This window comes from Giraffa tippelskirchi, chromosome 9, assembly GCF_054371585.1.
Source record: "Giraffa tippelskirchi isolate mGirTip1 chromosome 9, T2T-mGirTip1v1.2.pri, whole genome shotgun sequence".
NCBI lineage: Eukaryota > Metazoa > Chordata > Mammalia > Artiodactyla > Giraffidae > Giraffa > Giraffa tippelskirchi.
The window spans coordinates 122,571,176-122,591,747 of record NC_137283.1 but is presented as its reverse complement, the minus strand read 5'-3'; the positions used below and the strand labels follow the sequence as shown (position 1 = coordinate 122,591,747).

The following is a 20,572-nucleotide window of genomic DNA, read 5'->3' as shown; positions in this document are numbered from 1 at the left end:
CAACCTGCATTCATTTATCCACCTTTTGCCTGAGATGGTAGCACAGAAGAAAATTATTTCAGTCAGTTACACATCCAAAGGAAAATTCATGAAAAATATGCAGTGTATTTACAATTTGATTTTTTAGTATCTGTGAAATAACACTGATTTCTGACAGTCCATTTGGTAAATGAAATATGCTGTCAATATGTACCTCTTGTAACAACCCCTTCCAAATGGACAACATTTGGGTGGTCAAATTGCCCCATGATGCTGGCTTCACATAAAAAGTCTCTCCTTTGCTTTTCCGTGTAACCAACTTTCAGGGTTTTTATGGCTACTGCAACATCTCTTTTCCCAGGGAGTTTCAAACGACCACTGCAGACTTCTCCAAATTCTCCTAAAGTAACAGAACAGGCAGGTGTATTTTAATTACAGAAATATCTCCTCTCTCAGAGTAACTGCGTTAAATTCTTTAAAAGCACTTTTAAACTTTTTTAAACTGTTACACAAACTACTATTTTTTTAACTGGCTTAACAAAAATTCTTTCAGAAACAACATTTAGGTTTGAAATACACTGCAAAATGTACTCTGTTTACTGGAGTATAAGGGCACATTAGCAAATTCTACATATTGCTATTGTTTTCATGACTTGAAATACCAATACTTCTGAAAGATTTAAAAATCTGGAATTCATTGTACCTAGGTTTGCTAGATGTAAGGGACTTCATCCAAAAATGTATAATTACTGAGAGGATACATTGTACACATAGAAGACAATTTTCCTTTTAAATAATTAATACATATTAATTTTCTACATGAAATTAAACAGTACAACAGCTACAAATATAACAAAAAATAATAAAAATCAACGCTTAGCAGGAAGATGATAACTCAAGTCACAGGATGTATATTCCAGCAAAATCCACAACATTCTAATTATTTTAAATATAAATTCATATCTTGGATGGGCCAGAACTATTATGAAATAGCTTACAATAGAACAGTATCTTAAAAATCCAACAAGAGACAAAAGATACACAATTCTCTGCACCACGTGCTTCTTTTTCACTTTTTTTTCTTAAGATTTCATAAACAAGTACAGGCTCATTGCTTCCAACATTTCAGGTAAATGCAAAGGTTCTATACTTGAGGTATAATTATTTGCCTGTCATTATGATGTATGACTTTCGATCTTGGCTAAATGGAACAGCTGAACAAGGAAGCTACAACAGCCTTACCTGCACCAATCACACGCTCAATTTTAATACAGGAGGCATCTAGCTCCTTGGCGAATTGATGGACAGCTCTATTTGGGTCCTCATAGGTTTCAGGGTCAATGTAGGTTTTGGTGCCTGGAAATTTAACTGTAATGATGTAAGAAAGCATGACTGTGATGAAGCAAAGCACTTATTGTGCAGTCAGCCCAGGAATTTCATTATGCAGAGTGCTCCTTGGAACAGTGAACTTGCTTCCACATCACCTGATTCACAGCAGTTTTAACAGACTACTTCAGTCTGCAGGCGTATAGGTATTATCTGCAAGCTTCTATAGGTAACATAGGATCCAGCTCATAGGTGACTAACTGAATTGCTTTTCCAGTAAATCAACAAAAGACATCACCAAAATTCTCTCACATGACTCTTATCAGACTGGAGGTTTAATTAAATTCACTGCTATCATGGCATAGTTCAAGCCATATTGAGGTTTGTAATGGACTTGGAAACACATTTGTAAATCTATCAGTCAGTCAATCAATCAAATTAATACACTGGGAAAAGAAGACATTTCATTTACAGGTAGCCTACTACACTGACAGTAATATTAAAAACATTTAGACATCTTACTTATTCTTTTGATTTATTTTTTTAAAGACCAACCACCGTTGACATATACATAAAGTTAATACAAGCTGTGAGGGACTGCTATCACAAAACCAGAGAGATATCTACTAAAGACACAGTTTCTTCTTCACCTTGAAGGGCAATAGAAGCCAAATGTACAAAGTGCAGAATAAAGTTAGAAAATTTACAATATTCCTGGGATCTGCTAACCATGTATGACAGCAATTTGAAAGAGGAATGGTTTATATGAACTTTCAATTATAAGGCTCTGGAAGTTCTTAACTGCTATGAGGAGGTAGCCAATACACCTCAGAAAAGGTAGTCAAGATTCAAACAACATAGAATCATCTTAAAAGTTAAAATTGTCTTAAAACGCACCCAGAAGCATGCAGGTAACAGATAATGCTATGTCAACTTTAAATCAATTACAATAATGTATTCCAAATCTAATCATTTGGTTAAAGACAAAGATAAGATAGATAGGCATATATTTGGTTATATTAATGCAATGAAAATAATTACACTATATCCTCAAAAAAACTTTATTGTTTTTTAACAAAGCCACTGAACAATCTTTTCATTAAATCTTACTGTTTGGAGAACAATATATTTCTTTATGAATTACACTGCAGCCTAACTGTGCTTATGTCATCACATCAACTTGAAATTATATTTTTAAAATAAACACATAACAAACAAAAAGAAGCAGAATGTATAAAGGAAAAATGGGATTTAAAAATCTTGATTTATTCTGTTGTAGTTGATTGTTTATCCAAAATTGATTGTCTTAAACAATTACTGTTGCAGTTTATAAAACTGACAGATGCTCATTTGTTACTAAAGCTGAACATGAGAAAAAAACACAAGAAGAAAAGAGAGAGGGGATAGAAAGAGAAAAGAGAGAAAAAGGAGTACAGGGAAGAGGGGGGGAAGAGAAAAAGAGAGAAGGGAAGAAAACAATAGGTTAACCTCCTAGATTGGCAGGCAGATGGAGAATGAGCCATCTTCTCCTTTTTATTCTTTCATTTTTTTTTGTTTGGTTTTGCAATAAGGGAGCTAGATTGGAGGTAACCTTCTGCATCTCAAATGGGTCTTTGATGATTCTTTATTCAAGTTGTCACAAAACATTTTGACAGGCCAGAGCAATTTTGGCATAAAAACATGAAATACTGCCCAGCTTGGATTCGAAGACATTGTTAGAAGAAATGGTAGGAGGAAACAAAATGTAAATTGAAACTGGTTCACTAAACTCCTCCATTGTGTTTATATCTTTAAATGTAGCACTTGGGGCCATGGAGAATGGAGGGCACCTGATACAAATGACTGGACATTCTATTAAATTCAGTGCTCTAAAAGCTAGTTAAATGGTTGCTTTCATGTTTCTGTACAAATTCAATCTGGTGTCTTAGCACCTAAGAAAATTGTCTGTATACTAAAGGAATAAAAGGACATCAACTTGTAAATAGCTGGTGACCGCAGTGTTGTACTTTAGGTACTGTAAATACAGTCATAAAATCAAATAAAATGCCTGGTTCTCATCAAATGACAATAAAAGATATCCTTGTAAAAAGGGTGATTCAAAAATATCAAGGATTTACCAAGATAGGATATCTTAAGTGTATTTCTTTCATTATTCATTTAAAAATGGATGTTTTAAAATAACAATTTTGACACAGTTTCTGAATATTTTGGTTTGTTGCCTATCTTGATTTAAGAGTGTGAGCTTTTTGTGTTTTAATATCTCATTTACATCTCTCATGAATTTTAAATATCTTAAAACCACCACTGATATTTTGCTCTAGAGATGAAAACTGTTTATGTATACAAGTTCCAGTTCATCTTTTCTATGTTAGCAGGTAAAACATGCAGCTTTATTTTTTCTAATTACAAACAGGATGTCAAGTTTGAAAAAAGGGAATGACATCAAAATATTAAAACTGAATGATGACAGTTAAGCAGAAAGCTATACAACATGTTTTAGGTAAGCCATGTTTTAATTTACCTTCAGCATTAACTTGCAAGCTAAAAGCAAATTAACCAAGAGGCAGTATTTGATCATTTGGGGATGTCTTGGATATCCTCAATAAGCAAAGAAAAGTGACATACTGATTAAGGTATTATTACGTGATTCTTCCATCAAATTATTCACATATGGGTAGAATCTGGGATTCCAGGAACTATAGTCTATGCTACTCTCTTCTATATATGTTTACTGTCATCTATATACAAACTTGACACAAAAATTAACGCTTTTAAGTTTTGATTCTCTCCTTCCTGTCTGGGGAAGTGTTAAAAGTATTCTCTCATGTCATGAAAGAGAAAAAAATATAACTCCCACTTTTTCTGCATATCCTCTAGTTATAAACAGCCTATGATACTCTCATCACTGGGGCTTGTCACAAAATCACTGCCAGTTAGCAAGAGGAAGCACCAACATTAGGAGTATGTCAATAAACCCAGGAGAGGGGTCATAGAATCACATGTGTTCAGCCATAATCAGGGGCAGATTTAAGTTTAGTGAGGCTTAAACCTTCTGCAATTTGGGATATTCTCTTTAAGAAAAAAGATTCTACACACTAACTTGTTAGGACTCTTCCAGGGCCTTGAAAGGAGTCTGCGAAAGTGAGGGGACCTGAAACTTAATCATCATGATAAAGCCCCCTCTGGTCATAACTTTTACTATAATTTCTAGAGTCCTAATACCCTCCCTGCCTTCAGCAGTTCAAATTCTACAGTTTCATCATTGACTTGAATATGTATTATGTAAAGACACTTCTCTTTTGAAAACTAAAGTCAAGGGAACTGTTGGTTCAACAATTAATAACATGCTGAAGAAACTTAGGAATGATAATAATGGTGTTCACATTGTGTTTTTTCAACCACACACTTCCTTGATTGATGCTTACATCTTCCTGTGACTTAAGAATGGGGATGTGACAATATCTTCTTAGATAATGACACAAGAATTTGATGAGTAACACAAAAATAGATGTCATTCTTATGCCATTTATAGGAAATTTATCTACCCATGAGAAATTTTAGTAAAGAGTATGGTTACTAAGAAAAATTATACATAAAATTATTTTCAATGTTTTTAAGGATTAAAAATAGGAATACTGGATTTGGATAAGAGCATCATCTATTGGATTTTACTTTGGCTGCAAAAAGTCAACATTTACTCTCAAGGCTCTCAGGGTTTCACTTGCCATCCATGTGCAACAACAATAAGATTAATGCAGTTGAGCATCTATTTTCTTTGGTTCCCTGAGCTATGTTCTGATATAATTTCTAAAATGAACTTTAAGAATCAGGTAGCTCAAATCCACAGGAAAACATCAGAGTACTGAATCCTATTATTATACTATTTGTGTCTCAAACCATCTACCTGGGATGGCCAGTTTATAGTAGATGGACAGAGAGAGGCTCCTTAGTCTAGTCTTTCATTATAGCATCAATCATTGGGTAGAAAAAAGGGCCTATCCTTCTAACTTGAAATGAATTCCTGAGCTAGAACATGGGCGCATGCAACATTTAATGAATCACTATTAGCATGATATGAAACACTTGGGCAAAGATTGCAAAAGGAACAATTGTGACATAAAAGCTGCTGAACATCCTTTCAGTTATATTAAAATTTCTTATGTGAGATTACATTTCTGAACATATTTTTAAAGAATTCACATTATATTTTCAGTCTACATATTTGTTTAAGTGCTTTAAAGCATCATTTTGAGCTCATGGTATATTTTCAAGCCTGATGCATCAGGAATTTATTCATGCCAATACTAACAACCAGATTTCTGTATTAACTGGGGTAAATAAATAAAGAAAAGCCAAACACTTACAATGAAAGTAAAGCTCTTCATCCCCTTCTTGGTCAGCTTTGCTATAACCACAGTGCCTGGAAAAAAATAAAATTTTGGATGATCTCAATCAATAATCTAGCTTTGTGTATTTAAAATTCAGTATGATATATCTTAATTACTTAAGATCTTGCTAGTTAGAGATATAAACAAAATACACAAACTTTCTGTCCATAGTTCTGAACTCAACAATAATGCAATTCACATGATTTGAAAAATGCAAAGAATATAAAGTGTGAGACATTGTGGAAGGGACATATTTCACAGATTTATATTTACCAATGAGTGAATATTTGCTTATATTTTTTAGTTTATTTATCTATTTTTTAACTTTACAATGTTGTATTTGTTTTGCCATAGATTGACATGAATCCACCATGGGTGTACATATTTTCCCCTTCCAGAACCCCCCTCCCACCTCCCTCCCCATCCCATCCCTCCAGGTCATCCCAGTGCACCAGCCCCAAGCACTCTGTATCATGCATTGAACCTGGACTGGCAATTCATTTCACATATGATAATTTGCATGCTTCAGTGCCATTCTCCCATATCATCCCACCCTTGCCCTCTCCCATAGAGTCCATAATACTGTTCTATTTATCTGTGTCTCTTTTGATGTCTGTGTCTCTTTTGATGTCTCACATACAGGGTTATCTTTACCAATTAACTAAATACCGTATCTATGAGTTAGTATACTGTATTGGTGTTTTTCTTTCTGGCTTACTTCACTCTGTATAATAGGCTCCAGTTTCATCCACCTCATTAGAACTGATTAGAATGTATTCTTTTTAATGGCTGTGTAATATTCCATTGTATATATGTACCACAGTTTCCTTATCCATTCATCTGCTGATGGGCATCTAGGCTGCTTCCATGTCCTGGCTATTATGAACAGTGCTGCAATGAACATTGGGGTACACATGTCTCTTTCAATTCTGGTTTCCTCAGTGTGTATGCCCAGAAGTGGGATTGCTGGGTGATATGGCAGTTCTATTTCCAGTTTTTTGAGGAATCTCCACACTGTTCTCCATAGTGGCTGTACTAGTTTGCATTCCCAACCAACAGTGTAAGAGGGTTCTCTTTTCTCCACACCCTCTCTAGCATTTATTGCTTGTTGTCTTTTGGATAGCAGCCATTCTGATGGGCGTGAAATGGTACCTCATTGTGGTTTTGATTTGCATTTCTCTGATAATGAGTGATGTTGAGCATCTTTTCATGTGTTTGATTTTAAATGGCTTCCACAAACCATTAACTAAAAGAGGAAATCTTTCTCCAGGTGTCTCCTATATTTATTATAAAAGTCGAACTCTGAAAATAACTAATAAAAAGTCACCCAATAGAAATGACCATACTCATTCCTCTTCTGACCTTGGGAAAATGAAAATTTATTGACCTTTAGTGTTTCGTATGACACAAAGAATAACTGCATTTACTAGTTAACATTCTAAACTAAACAATAAGTAATAGGCTGACATAATTCTGAAAAATCAATACATTTTATGTCAGAGATTAAAACAAATTTGTGCTCTACCTTCTTCCAATGATGAAGCCAAAGACCATGAACACCAAAATGATAGTTCCAGCCACTGCAACCACAGCAATTATAATAACAGGATTCTGTTCACTTGAGACTGCCGTAGCTGTAAACAGAAAAAAAAAAAAAAAGGCTCAATAAAATAGTCAATACTATTCAAGAACTTGACAGATTAGGCAAAATCTTATAAGCAAGATATCTATGCTATTAAATTCACCTTTAACTTAAATAAATGTATTCTATTGTAACAAATTTAAATAAATGTTTATTTTTTACATTATAAGTAGGTGGTAAGCCAATACTTTCATCTATTTTATATTCTTCATCTAGAAAAGATCCCTGAAAAATGCCTTATTGAATAGCGATCCCTTGCTTAGTTGTTGGAAACTTAGTTATGATCCAAGAGATAAAGATTTTTCATTTACAATTGCTAGTAAATCCCCATTTTTCCCCTCAGTAAGGTACTTGATCCCTCTGTGTCTGTTTTCCTGGTGTGTGAAAAAAAAAGAACCCAAAAAACACACTCTCAGCATTTTTCAAAGCACCTTAAATGATTTATCTCTCACATCATCAATATAGAATAAAAATCGTGATATAATCATAGCAAATCAATATGAATTTATAATTTACCTTAATTCAGGAAAATAAACAGAATTACTTATATTAATTTGACAAAGTATGCAATACACACATTTGAGAGTTTAAGATTACAGAGGAGCTAGGCTGTTCATGGAAGAGCCAACTTTCTGCAAGTACTGTAAAAAACATTTTAGCATTATCTAATTGCAAACACTTCCTGTATAATGCTAAGTGATTCTTCTATGCTCATTAAGGCAAGCCCAGCTGAACCTTTCTGAGAGTCTCTCTGGGAGCAGTATATGTTTACATGTCCTTTAAAGCAGCCTCTGATTCTTATTCTTCTTCAAGTCACACGGCCTTCTCACTTGTATTTTCCAAATTAGTGAAGTTTTACTTATCCGGCAATTCACAATTGTCATATTTTCCCCAGAATATTCTATTTTCAATACTAGTATAAACCTAATAAAATAACCAAATGGATGGAAAACAGTGAAAATGTATATTCCAGTAGATGATTCAGTTACAGGTTAATATCTAATATAATGAAAACTAATATAGTTTGTTCATTTCTGAAACAATCAACATCTGTCAACTTTAAGGTAGGATGGAAAATACTACTCCTTCTTAGTGGTGGCAAGGGACTTGGTCTCCAGAGCAGCAAATTATATGTAGGCAGAGTGTGTCTTGCCACAATAGGCAACATAAAGTTGTTGTTTTTTTTATTGGTCTTTCTCTATCTATGTCTCCCTCCTTTTGACAACTCAACTCTTAATTTTGCATATATACTTATGCTAACTATAGATAGCTCTTATGTTGAAAAGACAGTAAAAATAGCTCCAGTGTAATAAGTTTCTGAAAAGACATATTGTACACACTCCCTAAGTCAGGATCTGCTGATATGCTCCCCCAGAGAATGAAACAAGGGAAAAGGAAAAAGAAGAAAATGAAAACAACTTTAAAGCTTTAATTTCTGAATTACAGCCTATTATGATTCAACAGAGAAAAGATGACTTCAAGTAATTTTGCTGGTTTGGTTTGGTTGTTTTTTGTTTTTATCTTTCTTTTAATATATATTTAGAGAGGAAAAAGAATGGAGTAGTTTTGTTCACGAGGAAGGAAAAAATTAAACATGTATGTGTTGAAATTATTTCCATTCCGTTTGTCCCATGGGTCTAATTCTTTGCTTGTCTTAGACTCCGTTCTGCCCTTAGCTTCAGAAACACAACTCCAATGAGAAAACTGAAGTCAGGTGAATGGTGAATTAGAAGTTGTGAATATTTACCTATATGCTTTTATATATAATTAGGATCACACTTTAATCTTATGATAGTCACTATTAATGATTCATATTTTCATCTATTTCATGGATAACACATTTAAAAATAATCTATATGTCATAATCACTATACCACAGTTTAAAAATTGTAAAATTGGTAGCAGTGATTCTGTGTAGAAGGGGATTTTAGGATATATGTAAAATGGAATAATATGTTTAAATTCCCTTTCCAATAAGTGCTCAAGTAACTTCTTTTGGGTGGATCTTCTTCCTAGCCCTCCTTCCTAGCACAAGAGTCACTGTTTCCTGACACTATGATAGCAGTAGGCCATGCACTCTACCAGTGCTACTGTATGGCCAGAACTTGTGGACAAGTCTCTCTCACTAACTGAGCACATCAAACGTGCTATGTGTTTCTGTGCATCCCTAATCCCTAGCACAGTAACTTGTGTGCTAAACCAGTAGTTCTTAAAGCATGTCTGGGAAACCTCAGAAGCTTTCCAGGGAATCTGCAAGGTCAACTATTTTCACATAATAAAATGGTATTTGCCTCTTTCACTTACTCTCACATGCTCACAAGTGCAGGGTTGAGTTTTCCAGAACTTAGATGACAAGTGATAATGTCATCATTCTGATGGCTAACGAAATGTGTGATGCGGATACCTGTGTTTTAAAAATTTCTCAGTTTTAATTTCTAAAATGGTGAATATCAATTAATATAACCCAAATAATCAAAATCTATTTGGGGATCTTCAATATTTTTTAATAGCTTGTAAGGCTTTCCAAGACCAAAACATTTGAGAATGGTTGTACTAAATAATGAAAGCTGTCTGTGTGCTAGGCACTGTATTTGGCACTTTGTGTACATTAACTTACTTATTCAATGCTCACAATCGCTCTGAGAGTTGGGTGTCACTCTCTTAGCAACTTGGGCACAGAGAAATAGCTCGTCCAAAGTCCCACAGCCAGACATGGTAGAGCTGAAATGTGAAACCAAGGATATTTCTACTAGCTTCAACTGATACTGATAATTTGTTTTTGTTTTTTGATTAATGTGAGGTATTCATTTCTTGCTTACTTAATGAGTGTCTTCTATGTGTCAAGCACTATATTAGGCACCTGTAAGACTAAAGTCAGAAATGGGAGATATGGATTGTTCTTTCATCAAAATTTACCTTCCAGTGGAGAGAATATTCTGATGATAAAAATCACCAAATCCTTTCTAATGCAAAATTCATTTTTAGCGTTAGTTTTCATGTGCTCATTTGGGTTCTACTACTCCATGTCAATCTCTATGAGTGTTAGTTATTTCATATTTAAATAACGAAATAAGATCTATGGATCTCAGTTGGTAATAAATAATAGTTTGGCCCAATATTCTTAATTTACAAAGTCAGGAAAATACACACACTCATTTTTTAAAGTTTTTAAACTCAAGCTTTAACTGATAAAGAATGTTTGGGTAAGTATAACTGACTGATGTTTCTTGAAGTTTGAACTAATCATTAGAATATGAAAAAAATCATTTAAATTGTTTTATTATATTAGAAACTACAAAGTAAAATATCAGGGGATCAGTCTAAGTGGAAAACGACTAGAACACATTTAACAGAAGATCACTCAAATGTTTAAATGTTGACAGAGTAAAAGACTGTAATGTTTTGGAGGCCACTGAACTTAGATATTCTCATTTTTAATCTTACATACTCCATTTTAAAAAGATAATAGAGAATACTAATATTAAGTTTATCACACCAAGTTATATGAAATCTTTTTAAATGGATGACTTTTGTGTTTATAATTCTATATAACTAATTTACATTTAAAATACATTTCAATATATGTTTTATTATTTGAGGTTGCCAGAGTTACTGCTTAATTCAAAAATATAACAAAATATTTTAAAAAAAGACTACTGTTAGCAAACTTACTAAGCATGAACTAATGTAAAAGAATACCAATTTATTCTAACTTTTAGAATATCTAGAAAAATATTCTCCCAAAATCAAAATAACTCTTTAATCAAATTGTATTGATTTAATTTACTAAAAAAACTTCCCATTAAAAATTGAAAAAAGGAAATCATATAATATTTTAAGCTAATTTTTGTGTAGAATTCCATGAAAAATTAGATTGGAAAGGAGAGAAGGAGGTAACAGCTGGGTGAACCTTGTATGTGAATAACATTGAGAGAAATAAAAAACTTTCAAAATACAGAAACATACCCTGAGGCTTCAACTTGGCTGAAGAACAACCAGCAGTGATACTCAAGCTGTTCTAAACATGTCCACTGACAGTAGACTGGGACGTGCAGCCTAAGATACACCCGTTTATTCGTCATACACTCTAGTTACATGTATTTTTTGTTATGATCCTATGTTGCATTATAAAACACAAAATGGTAGAGGGGACTTGAGATTTTGGTGATATTCTATTTTTAAGCTTGAGTGGAATATACAGAGATATTTAATTATTATTCTTAATATTTCATATATTCTTTAAATACATTATTTATTATGCCTAAAATATTTCTTAAAACTGAAAAAAAAGATGACAAACGTAAAAATAAATACAATGTCTGAGATCTTCCTCCTGAATGGCAAGTTTCGAAATCATTGCTAAAATTCAAGTAGCTTCAATTAATCCTGATTTTTATAAATTATTTTTCTCTGGCCCATCTTGTTATACATTCTGGCTTCATTTAGGGGTGTCTATGAAGCTGCAGCTTTGACTGACAACCAGAATAAGATCATTTGAGGGTCTATGAAGACAGCTTGTGTCAATACACATTTGAGCAAGCCTTGCTTCTGCTTCTGACTTAATCTTTTCAAAATAAACCCAGTACCTATTAAGGAAATTAGATCAGAGTTTCTAACATCACAAAATAGCAAGTTTTACATTATTATTCTGAATAACCTTTACAAAGTATATAGATATATATTTGTATGTGCATATACATTCAGGGCCTCCCTGATTAGCTCAGCTGGTAAAGAATCTGCCTGCAACACAGGAGACCTGGGTTCAATCCCTGGGTTGGAAAGATCCCCTGGAAGAGGGCATGGCAACCCGCTCCAGTATTCCTGCCTGGAGAATCCCCGTGGACAGATGAGCCTGGTGGGCTAAAATCCATGGGGTCGCAAAAAGTCCGACACGATGGAGAGACTAAGCACAGCACAGCACATACATTCACCTTTAAATGTAAAAATCACCTTGAACTAAATCATGGCACTCAATATTGAAGTAAAAATTACGCCAGCGTTATAGAGATAAGAATCCAAACCAAAGGTGGTAATTACCTTCAAACATTTTACCTGTAGCTTCCTCTAGTGTAGCAACGTCCAGTCTGGGACTGTAATTTCCATAACCAGCAGCAGTAAAAGCCCGAATCTGGAAAACATACACTGTTCCTGGCTTCAAGTTATTAATGGAGGCTGAAGTGGACTTGGTTTTCAATGTCGAGTAGGTTCGTTCCCTTTGATCCTGGAAAGAATATATACAGGGAATATTTAATTGTGATTACAACCAGAGAATTTGACAGCCAATTCTTGCAATTTATTTCAATTTGCTGCATTGTTTTTATAAAGGCTATATTGTACCCTGTGGAATATTGGAACACTGAGCCGTTTCTCAGATAATATAAAATGTAAATGTGAGCACATGCCTTTGTTATACAAATTTCAAAGAGAAATAATTTTGTTAAAACATTTATGATGTTTTGAGTCTTTGCTTTGTTGGTAGAGGGCACAGTGGCAAGAACTATTTAGCCATAAATATAATCAAATATCCTTTTGACCAAATTATAACTCCACTTGTAAAATCTATGGTTCAGTAGAAATCTTCACTTCATAATACAGTTCTCTTAATATCATTCCTGAATGTTATTCCGCAAGCAAAAAGCCATATGTTAAAAATTAACAAAGGTATTAAATCAAGAAATTTAGCTAACCACCACCAGCATAGTGACACATCAATTGTTTTCATTAAAACCTACACTTCTCACAGAATAAAACCACTTTTGCAAAATAGCATTTAACGGAATATTTGAAGTTATCAATGTAAGACTTATTGTTTTAAATACAAAATAAAGTATTAGATACTTTATGATTCAGCAGTATTTTAAATATCTTAGTTTAGTTTCTCCATTTTTCAGATATGAAAACTGAGACTTGCAGACTTTAAAAATATGTTTATCATGTTATATATGATAAATTTAAGAATGAAATAATATAAAAATTCAAAGAATATAAAAACTCCATAAAACAATATTTAAATGAATAAAAATTTAAAACAATTGATATGATTCTAATGTCCTCTTTATAAAAAAAAAGTTATAAAAACTACTCATCAAAATATATGATTCTAGATAGGTTCTTACTTGTTTAATAATAAAACCTGCACTCAACTGTGTCTGGTAATAAAACTATTCAGTGAAATTTAAAAATGTCAAACTGGTTGTTTGAATTACAACGCTTGGAAAACTGTAAATAAATGTATACTTAAACTGGATTTAGTAAAGCTGATTTATACTGTCTTCATTATAATCATTTATAAAAAGATTTATACATATAAATATATAAAATAGATAAATATATAAAATGTTGTAAATATATACTTATCTAAAATAAAAGAATGAGGAAAAACTGATATTAGATGACATAATTATATATATATCACAGGCTTACATATATTATAAAGCAATAGTATTACTTGTAATATTATTTTGTAATTTGAAAATTCAGTAAACAGATATTCTTTGTCATGCAAAAGGGAAAAGTAACTATTTGATCAAATTTATTCCAGATTTGTAAAATATTGTGTTGCACTGTAAGAAACTTTACTCTGACTTACCACCTAACATATTTTTAAAACACGTTTCATTGCTTTTGAAATCTGATGAAATTTCAGAAGAAACTGTAACTGTCAGAGCTCACTGGAAAACAGACATATCAAAACCAAAACTAAAATCAAGGATCCTCTTAGAAATACATTTGATGGGATAAGAAATGTATTCTTTGGTACAAAAATGAAGTATTTAAAATGTAACATTGGCCATGGAAGTTATGTATTCATAAAGTAAATAATAAGTAAAAATATAACAAACTTAAAAACTCTGTTTTTCCGTTAAAGTGAAAAAAAAAGTAACCATTGCCAAGGGTTAGCACTATGCATTTAAATGATTCAATCAAGTCAATTCAGTCCCCAAATATTTACAGAGCTTTCTTTATGTTTCTATTGTGAAATTCTATCTAAATGGTTAAAACGGTTATGCATATTAGAGCACTTATTAGCTAATTAAGTCAATAATAATAATAATGCATTATTACTATTACTGCTAGTAATAATAATAGTTCCATGTTTCAAACCTTGAATCAGCTTTTCTGTGAGATGGAGCCTAGAATATTTGTGAACAAGGGTGTGTCAGTCTTTCTTTCTTTTTCTAGATGGGTCAGAAGTAAATAAACTCAAACATGGAGTTGCATTACTATTTACTAAAATTTAGCCATAACAGGGGATTGAAGGAGCAGCACTTGAGTTTTGGCCACACTACTTTTTCATGGAGAGAGGGGTGTAAAGAAATGATAGACATAATTGGCATGATTAGTATAACTTCAGGAGGAATTTAACAGAGTGAAATATAATCGTCTGACTACATATTTATTACAGAAAAGTCTTATTTTTTCAAATTACTAAATTATTTGAGGCCACCATCATTATCAATGAAACCACATGCATAAAATAAGTCACGAAGGGCTCAAATAGATAACCTCAAAGAAACATTTTCAAAAACACATTGGGCTCTGTGGTTTCTGGGGTACTAAACATCCTACATCTAATAATTAGGATATCAAAACTTGAATACCTAAACACACTCCTAGTGGAATATTTTCACTGGTGTAACACAAAAATTTAATTCACAGAAACCATCATTATAATAATGAGCCAGAGATTCAGGGAGAGGGTTATTAAAATTGGCTAGCATCAACTATCCATTTTGAAGTAGCTCCAAACAGCTGGTATTACAATGACCAGCTTTAGTCGACAGTGCAGTAGGATACACGAGACACAGTGAGCATCATACATGGTTGCATGTTTCAGCAGTTCTTAGCACTTACTTTCTCGTAATACTTGATTTCGTATTCGGTGATGACTCCATTGGGATGTTCGGGTTCCTGCCAGGAAAGCTCCACACTCCGCTGCAGCACTCTCTCCTTCATTACTCCGCTCACTTGCGAGGGAGCTGTTTGGACAAGATGTGTCAATAAACAATGAGAAAATTCACTGGATGCCTCAAATCAAATGTCACAACTGATCAGTCCCATGCTGTGCCAGTTTCATTAAGGTAAAAGAAAGCACCTTTTCATAGCTCACAATTCAAAAGCTAATGAATATTCAAACAGGACCTTATTACTGTTCATAAACCTTAATAGAAATTTAAATTAAAGTGCAAACAGCAGAAGATAGCATTGTTCAAGTTAGTGAAAAATGGGAACGATGGGGTTGAGAATGACAATTAAGCAAATAAATGCTAATTAAGGCTACAAAATATGATTTCAGATTAATCTCCAGTGATAAACTAAGTCCAAATATTTATTTCATATACAATGACAATACACCTTTTAAAAGAAAAAATAATTTAACACCGGGCCAGGTAAAGTATACGGAATGGCTACTTTCATCTTTAACGAAAGGAATCACACTTTAAAAGAAATGGTTTTATGTTTGACATGTGTGTGTCTGTGTGTGAGTCTGTTCCCGAAGAATTCTAATTAACCTTGAAAAAAATTTTATACTTCATTAGGTCAAGATGCAAGAAAATGCTAAGGCTTCTGTTAATTAAACATCAATATGTATGTGTGAAAACATACACACACACAAATGCTTGCACATGTAATTTATACCTACGTAACCTAGGCTTCAAGCTTTAATAGAAGTAATTCAAGCTACAATTTTGCTTTCTCTTTCTATACAGATAATAATACGCTTAGATTCTTTCATCCTAATTAGTGGCATATACTCTTTTTGGTAGCTAAGACTGTGGAATGTAGGAAACTAATTTGCTCTGTCTAATTTGCTCAGTGATGATTAACTAGTTGTCTTCTCTGTCTAAATGAGTAGTCACACTGGCTTGGCTGAATTTCACTGGGGTCATTATGTTTCATGTATCATGCTCTATCTCATTCTGTAAAATATTTTCAGGCTGTTAATTTAATTTTCAGACGTCCAAAATTGTTAATAATCCTGCTGACAGGAAAGCAATTAAATGGGGCTAAAGCTGTTTAAGCAAGCTTCTGATGTTTATCCCTTTGGCTTTATTTTGTTTCTTCTACTTCTTAGTATTTTCTTATATCAATGTCGAGAAAAAACATTTGTCATTGCTTTCTGGCTTGGCGATTTTGAGGGAAGGACCTGAAAGATGCATGACTCCCATTTCTTCTCAGATTACTAACAAAAGCATAACTAGGGCAGATTAAGTGGAACAACTTTCCCTTTAGGGGCATGCAGCTAAAGTACTCAACAGACTGTGTTTATAGACTAACTGTGTTTCTGATATGTTTCCAATAAAGCAAATTTCTAATAAGAAATCTTACTTTTTTCCATGACTTTTAAAACCTTAATATATGCAATGAAGAAATATTTGTTTCTAAAGTGATTTATCTCTCCACCCAAAATATTTTTAGCATCTCAGCAACTGCGTGGTTCAAGAAGCTGCATCCCCAAACCAGAGCCTTGGGAAACACAAACCCCAACTAGTGGTGAGATAAGATCTTATTGATACTTAGCCAGTAATCTCTAATAGTCTAATTTACTTAAAACCACTCATAAAATCTGTGCGTGCTGCGTGCTAAACTACTTTAGTCGTGTCTGACTCTTTGTGACCCTGTGGACTATAGCCCACCAGGCTCCTCTGTCCATGGGATGGTGTGGGCAAGAATACTGGAGTGGGTTGCCATGCACTCCTCCAGGGGATCTTCTCGACCCAGGAGTCCCACCACCATCTCTTGGTTCTTTTCACCTGGGAAGCCCCATAAAGCCTGTTTACTTTCTATCAGTTAAAAAACAGAATGCAGCACAGGTGAGAATACTACAACAGTGAATACATACTGCTGCTGCTGCTGCTAAGTCTCTTCAGTTGTGTCCCACTCTGTGCGACCCCATAGACGGCAGCCCACCAGGCTCCCCCATCCCTGGGATTCTCCAGGCAAGAACACTGGAGTGGGTTGCCATATCCTTCTCCAATGCATGAAAGTGAAAAGTGAAAGGGAAGTCGCTCAGTCGTGTCCAACTCCTAGCTACCCTCATGGACTGCAGCCTACCAGGCTCCTCCGTCCATGGGATTTTCCAGGCAACAGTACTGGAGTGGGTTGCCATTGCCTTCTCTGAGTCAATACATAAATTACTCAATAAGGCTGCTGGGCCTCCCATCAGGGTTTATGGCATGATGTGTGCCATTTGGAAATAGGTTAGATGGAAATTGGTTACAGCTAATTTCTAGGTCTCTTTTAGGAACACACGTAGCTTCACTTCATTTGGGAGTGTAAGTCAAACTATAAAACATTTTGCTTCATTTCTATGCCTAAACAGTAAGATGCGGGAGACTAGACACTGAATCCTGCAAGATATCATGGAGACTTGAGGTATAAATGTACCTAACTTAGTTTCTTGCATGTTGTAGCAAGATATAAGCACAGAATGAGACTTGATTTCTGCAAGTTATACATTAACATTATACTCATTATTTCAGCCTGAAAAAGAATTTACCAATAAAATGATGATAATTGAGGATTGAGGGGGAAAGATGCCAAAAATGCACTTGAAATATATAGTATTTTGAAGTTTATGGCACTTTTGTATGAGGAGTCATATCTGTCAGTGACTATAATCCTGATTTCCTGTGTATTTCTTACTTTAAAAAATTTATCCCTTGCTGATACTGTATCAAGTCACACATTTAAGAGTCAGAGACAGAAGTACTAGCACATAGCCCTGGAGAATAGATAAACTGCATGATAGGAAAAATCTTTCCCTATCTTATGTCCTTCGAATACAACACTTTGGTACATAAAAATTGATAATATTTTCCCTTGTGTTTCAAAATCTCAGCCATGGAGAATATGTAACTCACAAGATGTATAGTTTATAAACAAAATTATCTCTAAGCTAATCAGATTCTAATAGTCATTCTTTTCAGATGAAGTTATACATAGAAGTAAAATTGAAGAAAGAAATCTTAAAATACATTGATTTCTATGGTTAATATATTTTATCTGATAAATTAATCACACTGTGACAGTTTCACTAAGAATATGTTTTACACCAAAATAGTCAATTAACTACAATCTGCAGTTCATTTTGAACAGAATATGCATACAACTAACCAAATTATATACTTAAGAACCAAAATGGCATTATGACATTTACATTATAGTTTTCAGAATAAAGTGAAATCAAATCTTTTGTAATTGGAATTAATGTGAAGCTAATAAATATTAAATAGCAATAATACATTTCCTTCATTGGAAAATGTAGGAAAACAGGCAAGATTTTAAACATGAGTTTGTAGTAGGATTTCTAAAAAATGAATAACAGATTAATTTCTCACCTAAGTTTCTAGAAATATTCAAATATAAAAATTCATTTCAACTGAAGGAACAGATGGAACATTTTGCCCTTAATTATTTTCAAAACTTATTGGGGACATATTTGGAGTCTATAAAATGACAGTGAATGATGATCTTGGAAAATACAGAAATGGTTTCTGTGTTTTAAAGTGACAAATCTCAACAGCATAAAAAACAAAGTTGATAGAGTTGATGCCACAGAAAAGCAAAAGTTGAATAACAAGCCAAAAGGTAAATTTGTGGGTAATGGGATTGTTAGTATAAGTCTTTGAATTGAAAATAATCAGTAAGAATGGTGGGTTTATGTACAGATCTGAACCAATCAATATTTTAGAGATTTTGAGATGCAAGCACTCATGCATGATCTTTGATCTCAATTTTCAATTAAAATCCAAGTACTAAAAAATATGTTTAAATTACAAGATGGAATGTACTCATAGGGTTTCCTGGGTGGCCCAGTGGTAAAGAATCTGCCTGCCGAGCAGGAGACTTGGGTTCAATCCCTGGGTTGGGAAGATCCCCTGCAGAAGAAAATGGAAACCCACACCAGTATTCTTTCCTGGAAAATCCCATGGACAGAGTAGCCTGGAGGGTTACAGTCCATGGATTTGCAAAGAGTAAGACCCAACTTAGCGACTAAACCATTACCATCTGTGTACTTATAAGGGCTCCATTTCCCCTCCACCCCCACCAAAATATTAAGCTTACCTATACTTATGGAAACATTTCCTAGCACAAAGAAAGGAGAAAGACAATTTTAAAACATAATGTAGTCAGCCAATGGCACTCTAAAGTCCATACTCTATAATCTCTGGACTGTGTAAATTTGCAACATTGCTGGGCAAAAGGAACACTACAGATATAATTAAGGTTATAGGCCATACAATAAAGATATTTTCTTGGATTTTTTCCAGTGGGCCCAATCTAATCACACTAGCCCTTATGAACAGAGAGATTTTTCCACCCAGGGTTATATAGTTGTTGCAAAAGGTGAAGCCAAAGAGATGTGAAGAATAAGAAGGAATCAATCTGCCATCGCTGGAGGGGATACATGGGAAACACAAGATATGAGGGCAATCTTTAAGGATCAAAGTCATGCCACAGGTGTTAGAGGCAGAGAAATAGAAACCATGATAGAGGCACAAAGACTTGGAATTCTGACAACATCAATGAGACTGGAGGTGGATCTTCCCCCGAGTCTTCAGGTAAGCCCCCAACCCATCTGATAACTTGATTTCTGTCCATTAGGCTGGCAGCTGAGGCTCCAGCTGAGCCCCACAGTCCCACTGTGCACCAACTTCTGACCCACAGAACTTGGAGATAAGAAATGAGTGTTGTTAAGTTTCTGTGGTAACTATGTATGGTAACAGTAGAATTTAATATACACAGTAAAGGAAAAATAGACTTACTGGATTTTAACAAAGTTGATGAAAAAAGTTTAGTGATAGGGTGGTTTACTAGTGTGATGTATCAAAATTTACACCAAAATAACATGGATTCGAGGAATTTTGATCTTGATTAGGACTCCAGTACTCTAGCCTGGGAAATTCCATGGACGGATGGAGGAGCCTGGTTGGCTACAGTCCATGGGGTCTCAAAGAGTCAGACACGACTGAGCGACTTCACTTTTACTTTCATGCACTGGAGAAGGAAATGGCAACCACTCCAGTATTCTTGCCTGGAGAATCCCAGGGACGGGAGCCTGGTGGGCTTCTGTCTATGGGGTCGCACAGAGTCGGACATGACTGATGTGACTTAGCAGCAGCAGCAGCAGCAGGACTCAAAACATATGTCTTATAGAAAAGAAGTCTCCATTATACACTTGGGGGAAACTTTCTTTTTTGATTAGAACTTCAATGAAGCTCATAAATTTGAT

The 20,572-nt window shown here is 34.2% G+C and overlaps 1 protein-coding gene across 9 annotated transcripts in view; it reads right to left on the bottom strand.

Moving 5' to 3' along the window:
- The window catches only part of EPHA7 (EPH receptor A7), a 198,676-nt gene that overhangs the window by 20,710 nt on the left and 157,394 nt on the right, over positions 1-20,572 (bottom strand). For 4 of the 9 annotated variants that reach the window (XM_081524412.1, XM_081524413.1, XM_081524418.1 and 1 more), the window contains exons 6-11: positions 15,190-15,314; positions 12,373-12,556; positions 7,219-7,327; positions 5,670-5,725; positions 1,222-1,347; positions 194-379 (exon numbers count right to left, since the gene is read on the bottom strand). In XM_081524412.1, coding sequence (XP_081380538.1) covers positions 194-379; positions 1,222-1,347; positions 5,670-5,725; positions 7,219-7,327; positions 12,373-12,556; positions 15,190-15,314 — 786 coding nt within the window. Of the gene's footprint in view, positions 1-193; positions 380-1,221; positions 1,348-2,350; positions 2,668-5,669; positions 5,726-7,218; positions 7,328-12,372; positions 12,557-15,189; positions 15,315-20,572 lie in introns of those variants that run through there. The other 5 variants (XM_081524414.1, XM_081524415.1, XM_081524416.1 and 2 more) reach the window with 5 other exon arrangements.